The sequence below is a fragment of the Benincasa hispida genome, chromosome 9, assembly GCF_027475165.1.
Source record: "Benincasa hispida cultivar pf3 chromosome 9, pf3_genome.v1.1, whole genome shotgun sequence".
NCBI lineage: Eukaryota > Viridiplantae > Streptophyta > Magnoliopsida > Cucurbitales > Cucurbitaceae > Benincasa > Benincasa hispida.
In genome coordinates this window covers 86,875,749-86,882,820 of record NC_143486.1, presented here as the reverse complement: position 1 = coordinate 86,882,820, position 7,072 = coordinate 86,875,749, and the positions used below count along the sequence as shown (strand labels likewise).

The 7,072-nt window shown below is 30.0% G+C and overlaps 1 protein-coding gene across 5 annotated transcripts; it reads right to left on the bottom strand.

Moving 5' to 3' along the window:
* Positions 1-226: 226 nt before the first annotated feature.
* On the bottom strand, positions 227-4,428 carry LOC120085910 ((S)-coclaurine N-methyltransferase-like). 5 transcript variants are annotated; one of them, XM_090317635.1, is made up of 9 exons: positions 4,230-4,428; positions 3,832-4,147; positions 3,539-3,647; positions 2,821-3,045; positions 2,408-2,507; positions 2,214-2,324; positions 1,941-2,024; positions 1,198-1,256; positions 227-673 (listed from the first exon to the last, which is right to left on the bottom strand). In XM_090317635.1, exons 2-9 carry the CDS (start codon positions 4,019-4,021, stop codon positions 481-483), a joined length of 1,071 nt encoding a protein of 356 aa, XP_090173761.1. In that variant the 5' UTR covers positions 4,022-4,147; positions 4,230-4,428; the 3' UTR covers positions 227-480. The 5 variants fall into 5 exon arrangements, with proteins under 5 accessions (XP_090173761.1, XP_038898146.1, XP_090173764.1 ...); XM_039042218.2 differs by having other exon boundaries at positions 4,224-4,370; XM_090317638.1 differs by having other exon boundaries at positions 227-551; positions 4,224-4,370.
* Between the last annotated feature and the right edge of the window lie 2,644 nt (positions 4,429-7,072).

Sequence of the window (7,072 nt, the reverse complement as noted above, 5' to 3'; positions counted from 1 at the left end):
GATATTTTGTTATACTTAAAAATATTTTTAGCAATTTTACTATTTAAAACAATTACCCTATAAATAATAAACATGTTTACTTATTTGAAAATAATATATTGTTTATTGACTAATTTAGATTTATTCTTTAATTTTTTAGTTTTTATAATTTTTCTAAAAATGTCCATTGAAATCAATAGTTTATCGATATTTCCATCAAAATTTCTGTAAAATTAAGGCCTTGATATTTTCATCAACATCGATATTTCAAATATTTAATAACATTTAATATTTAAATTTGGTATATTTATGATAGCATAATGAAAGTATGTTTCCTGGGTCTAACTGTGCCTAATTCTTTTAACAGCCAAACCCATATATTTTTTAGTATGTATATTTGGATTTTATTATTTATTGACGGATTTTATTTAATATTTAGGAAGAAAAGTTGCAGCTTAAACCTATTAATTTGTTGCCTCGATGATTAGAGCTTTGCTTGCTTCATTTCTTCTTGAATAGGAAATGGCTAACCATCCATTCTTCTCCATGGTTGTAACCAAATAATTCAGCAACTGCAATAAAGAATGTTCTCCAATAAACAGTCCACTTCATAGCTGAATCCTTCCCATAAGTAGTCTCCATTATTGGCTTTATTGAAACTATATTATTGTCCATTCTTTTGAGCCACTCCTCACTGCGCACATGATGTATTCAATGCATATGTCTATCACACTTTCCAAAGAAACTAAAAGCAAATCTAGCATTGAGCCTTTGACATTTAATTTAGGTGCTAAATTATTGAAATTACACTTGGTCTTCGTCGTTGGGTTCATATGTACCTCTAAACTTTCAAAAGTAGTAATATTACCCTTGAATCTCTATAAACATTTCAAAACTTCTACCTAGGAATAGAAAAGAAATCGATTAGATAAAAATTGGGACCTTAAAAGATGTGACGGTGATCCAAATTTTCGTTCTAGATTACGGTCACACTATATTAATTTTCATCTAAAGTTCTAATAATTTCATAATTTTGAATTGTTATAGAAGATCAAGGAAATCATTGTAATTTTTTTTAAATACAGTGATATTTTTAAAACAAATGACAAAGATGAAGGGAATACTCCTTATAATTTAACCTAATTTAGGAAAGATTTTGTTCTCTAGAGTGAAATGTTAGCATAACTGAGAGCTTTAATACAATAGTTTCACTGTTACCTTGTCCGAGTACAGTGCTTGCCATTCAAGAGCCAATGATCAATGACAGTCACATCATCCTATATTGAAAAAGCAAGAGCCTCGAATTTAATATTCTTGTGGCATAACTATAAAATCCTCAGATTTAAAATCAAATGGAAATAAATAAGTCATTATTGATAATCACTGATTCACTGTCTGAGGAGTATTTGGCAAAGAGAATAATAGTCTACATGAATACCAAAAATAATCCGTTTTAAAACTCTTATACACGATCATATTGGATGTTTTTAGACTTACAATGAAATTATTTGGTTAGTATGATACATTTAGTGGAAACGTTGAAATTATTTGGTTGGTATGAAACATGTTTGGCCAAAGTAACAAAACATACCCTGTTTTCTTATATGGGACATTGACTTAGGTTAGACATACCTATTTGAGATATACAACTTCTTGAACATAACATCTCATACTTTTGTATATATTGAGAACAATTATATTTTTCTAATAAGTTTTTAAATGACATTATTTTACTAATGCCTCTTTTTTTTTAACCTTATGTTTATTTTCACTCTATTTTTAATTTGTCTTCGTCTTTTTAAGACAACATTAAAATTCTAATGAAACAAAAAAAATCATAGATGGAAATGGGAATGAGACCTATAAACCTAAATTTCAAAAATTTAAAACGAAAAAGGCAAAAAACAACTGGCTTTTTGCCTTAAAAAAATCCAGAGAGGGAAGCACATCGCAGTTATCACCTGAAAATAGAGAAGTAGATTTGCAGAAAGCATCGTACCGCCCGTGAAGAAGTATTTAGCAATCCAATCCTCTTCATTTATATCCTAAATAACACGGGGCCATAAAATTGTCCGTAATACAATATATACAGTATATCATCGGTTTATCAAGAAATCTACCTCATAAACTTGAGAATGAAAGGCATTGGATCAACCGAAAATCAAGCAATGGCCCGTGCCATGAAGTGATAACAGGATGGAATTTTCCACATAAAAATCCAAATCAACACGTACCTCCAAGTGATAGGCAAAAACTTTATGGCAAAAATAATGAACAAAGAGGAGACCATCCTTTTTCATCCATCCTGATATTTTTTTGAGAAGGTCCTTGTAGTTCTTCATATGCTGCTGGGGTAAAAATAAACAAAGTTCTTTACCACGTTACAATGTGTATGAGAAAAATGGAACTATATCGGGAAATCAGTCACCTCAAACATCTCAACGGAAAATATCCTATCATATTGAGCTTCCATTTCAAATGTGCTGATATCTGCAACTATGATGTTGACATTATGCAGTTGAAGATCCCTAAAACCACATTTCGAATTTTCGATTGTTAATGGAAAATAACTCACTCAAAAGATGTCAAACCCAATGATCATGTCAAATAATTAACAAATCTTAAAAGCAAATTTAAATTATCGAGTAACTCAAAACTAAGTTGATGGGTGACGATAACTTTAATATTATATCATCTCCTCACTTATGGACTTGAAATATGTAGAAGACCCAACACAATGTTTGCACAAAGAACCTCCTAGACTCCGGTACCATATTAATCACCGATTGGCCCAAAAACTTAAGTTGATAAAGTAATTTAATATTAAATCCTCTAAATTACCTGCACTGCTCCTCAATGTAACCTCTCTGCGTGGTTGAATTGCAAATTCCTGTTACCCTACAGTTCGTATAATTTTGAGCAACGTACAATAAGAGTGATCCCCAGCCACATCCAATATCAAGAACAGTGTGACCATCCTTCAGTTGTGATCTATCGCAATACATTTGTAGCATTGCCTCTTCGGCATCTTCCAAGGTACTTGACTTGTCATTGAAATAGCAACAGCTGCAACAACATATCATTTGAAAGGTTATTAAAGTGATCAAGTTCAGGAAACTTGAAGCTTGGTATATCACGTAAGACATATTTGGGGCTCTTTTTCTTGTCTTTTGTCCTAATACTCGTGGGGATTTACCTAGAAATATCTACAATACACTCTAGATGCTACTATTGTTTTGTTATCTGTTACTTGTATATGGGGATTGACTTCACAAATCACAATTACACTGATTTATCCAGCTTATTTACATAACTACAAGCTCGTCTATTGTATCAATCTATGAAAGAACATTCACATTGAGGAACTTAAAACATCTTTAATATGTACTAAAATTTATCAGTCTCGCAGAAACAAGTAATCAAAATATCATGTGTGCATATCTGTGTAAATTCACATCCATTGGATGAAAACGTGTATACAATTATCAGTGGCGTGAAGAAAGAGAGTAATTTCTTGGTATCACAATCACTTGGTAAGAATTCCTAAGAATTTCACTACCTGTATTTGAGATGCTTCCCTAAAACCAACTTGAAGAAGGATGTTGGTAGTTCGTAATGTTGAGCATTTGGCCGATCAGTCTTAATAGCTATGGGCATTTCCCTTAAAGCTGCAGAAAAAAGCACAATTATTTCCTCCTATCTTACTCGATCAGTTCAATAATCTTTGAGACTTGAAGTAGAACATAGCTATTTACGGTCCCTCGATCATTTTCCGAACGAACGCCCTCATTTAATAATTTATCCTCGTCAAACGACTGTAATACAGAGAAAGAGAAAAATATGAGGCGTTACATAGTACAAAGTGGAGCAAATCGGAGAGTTGGAGTTGAGAGGAAGGCTTGTAGCCGGAGCGAAGACGATTGGCGATTAACAAGCGGATGAACCTTCGAATGACGGCGTCCGGCAACAAATTTCGCTCGAGCGAAGCCATTGCCATCCGCACGGCGGTGTTGTAGGGCATCCCCAATATCTCTGCCATCATCTTCCTCACTGATCAAAATACAAGGTTCTTCTTCTGCGGATTATGGCGGTAAACAAATAACATTTTGTCCATTTTGTATTTATAATTTGAGAAATTGCATCAGGTAACTTTTTTTTTAATATATACCTGCAATCATATATGATAAAATAAATAAATATGTATATAGTATTTCTTAGCAATTTTTTTGAAATTCTAAAATTACCCTCACAATATGTATTTTAGAAATCTTCGGCGTGTGGAATTCTCTCAGCATTCAACTTTCTGCAACAACCAGCCCTAGAATCACACTCAATATTTCGATTGAATCTCGATTTCTTTCCCTCCCACGTTTACAATTGGTTTCAATTATGAATCTCAGTCAATCCTCGTTTTGATTTTGAATTTCTCAAGTTTGTTTTTAAAATTGTGAGGTTTTGATTTTTAATTTTTCAGCCGATTTGTGGAGGGTTTTTTTTCGAAAACAAATATGAGAAATTCGAATTTGTGGATGGTTTTTTTTAAAAAAAAATAAATTGTATCTTATTTTATAATTGCTATCTAATTATCATCTAATTTCTATTTGATAATACATAGTTTGCGTTTTTTATCGGATTAGCATCTGTGTTTTTTTATCTAATTTCTATTTACTAATTGCCATCTTTCGTATTATTTACTAATATATCAATGTAAGTTATATCATTGTGTTTGTTATATAGTTTCTATTTGATTTTCATATGATTACTTTTCGGATGGCAATCAAATAATACAATGGGATGATGTCTTATTTCTACCAAATTACCAATTTTGTAATTATGGTTAAATTTTCAATAGTTGTTTTCCATAGTGGCCAAGGGGATGATCGACAATGATATGTAGGTTGCAAAACTGGTGTTTTGGTTGAGGGAGCGATGCCTTTTTAGTCTTTTGTTAACTTCATACGGAAGGAACTTCAACTTTATGAAGGAACTCTTATACAAGAGCATCCATGAACGCATTCGAATCTTTCCTATTTCATTGTGATCAAATTATCACACACACATCCTAACAAATATATATCTTAAATTAACTCAATCACCATAATCACATCCGACTTCATTCAAATTTAATACAAATATATATCTCAAATTAACTCAATTACAAGTAAGATAACTACAAAGGAAGAAAAACAATTCAATAGACAATGCATGCAGGAAATCGAATAACTATTTGGAAAAAATATATATATCTTAACTTAATTTCAGTTCCAGCTAATACAATTTAAAATCGCACCTCATTTTTCTTTGCAACTTGAAGCAAGAACAACGACCCTAAGCAAGAAAATTGGAAGAGGAAGAAACCGGAGGCAAATGAAGAAGCAATCATAGGAGAACGAAAAAGAAATCGAAGAAGAATCTGTTGAAGAAGAAGGAATCGGTTGCAGCAAACCCTAATGTTTTGTGAAGGCGAAGGAAGTTAGGCGCAAAGAGATTTTCAATCATGGGGATATTTTCGACTTTTGATTATTAATCCATTAGTGAAATTGTGTTGGAGTTATGTATTTTGTCATTTTTGGAAAATCCATATGATTGAGACTATGGACCTAATTTTAGTAACCTTTTTTGACATGGTTGCAACTAGGCCTTATAATTTTCCCCATTTTCTTCAGTCTGTCAAAATCAAAACTATACATGTGTATTTGTTACTTGTTAGGAAAAAATAGCAAATAAAAAAGATGGAGAAATTATCTTTTAGTCCCAAGTTTTCGTGAATATGTGCATTTGGTCATGAGTTTTCAAGATTTAACTTTTTTAGTTGTTAAGAATTTGTACTTTAGTCTTTGAGAGTCCGTTTGATAATGATATCGTTTCTTATTTATGTTTATCATTTTTTAAGATATTGACTTGCTTGATAACGGTTCTCGTTTCTTATTTCTAAAATTTAAAAAACGTTTATAAATATATTAGACAATATTTGAAAAACTACAACCTTGTTTTATTTCTATTTTATTACCTCATATGATTCAAAAACTAGCCTTGGTAAGATGGTAAGTAGACACGCCCAAGTGTCGAATGACAGCACTATCTTGGGTTAAAATCCCAGGTTGAACGATCTTACTCTTTTTTCTTTTTCTTTTTCTTTTTCTTTTTCGAATTTTTATATTTCTTTATTATCTATATTAATTTTACTATATTTTCTTCTTTATTTATTTCTTTTATTTTTATTTCTTTTCTTTATTAATTTTTGTATATTTATATGTTAATTTGATTTTGAATTTTCCAATATTTGGATTTATATACTATTTCAATTTTCAAAATTCAAAGGTTCAATATGCATATTTAAATACTTTTTAATTTTCAATTTTAAATTTTGCAATATGTTTGTTTATATATTATTTTAAATTTAAACTCTTTATTTTTAGTACATATAAAACCGTTTAAAATTTTACAATATATAAATTTTGTTAAGTAAAAAAATCATTTAGGTTCACTTTAATATTTTACAATTATGACAGTTATATAAGAATATAATTTAGTTGGATTTGAGTCGACATCATTTTAAAAAATGACTTGAGTAACAAATAACATTGCAACTTAAATTTTAGCAACATATGAATTGTAGAAAGAGTTGTAATATTATTATTAATTTTGCATCGTGATTTGTGTATATTTTATAATGTACATATTTAATAATTTTTTTTTTATATTTTAATACATGTTATATATCTTTTATTTTACTTACTTAACTAATATTTAAACTATAAAATAAGAAAAAATGTAATTGAAAAAAATATAAGAAACAAGAAACAATAAACGATTGTCAAACAAGATTCTGTTTCTGTTTCTTTGTTTCTAGAAACAAGAAACATAAATAGTTGCTAAATATATTCCTATTTCTTGTTCTTAGAAAATAAAAAAACTAGAAACTAGAAACAGAAAAAGAGAAACGGGAAACAAAAACATTATCAAATAGATCCTGAGTTTTCAAAATTTACTTTTTTGATCTTTTATTTTTAAAAAATATGTTCAATAATTGATGCGGTTTATTTTAATGCCTAGGTGCAGCCTAGACTACGTTTATAAATGTCTATGCATC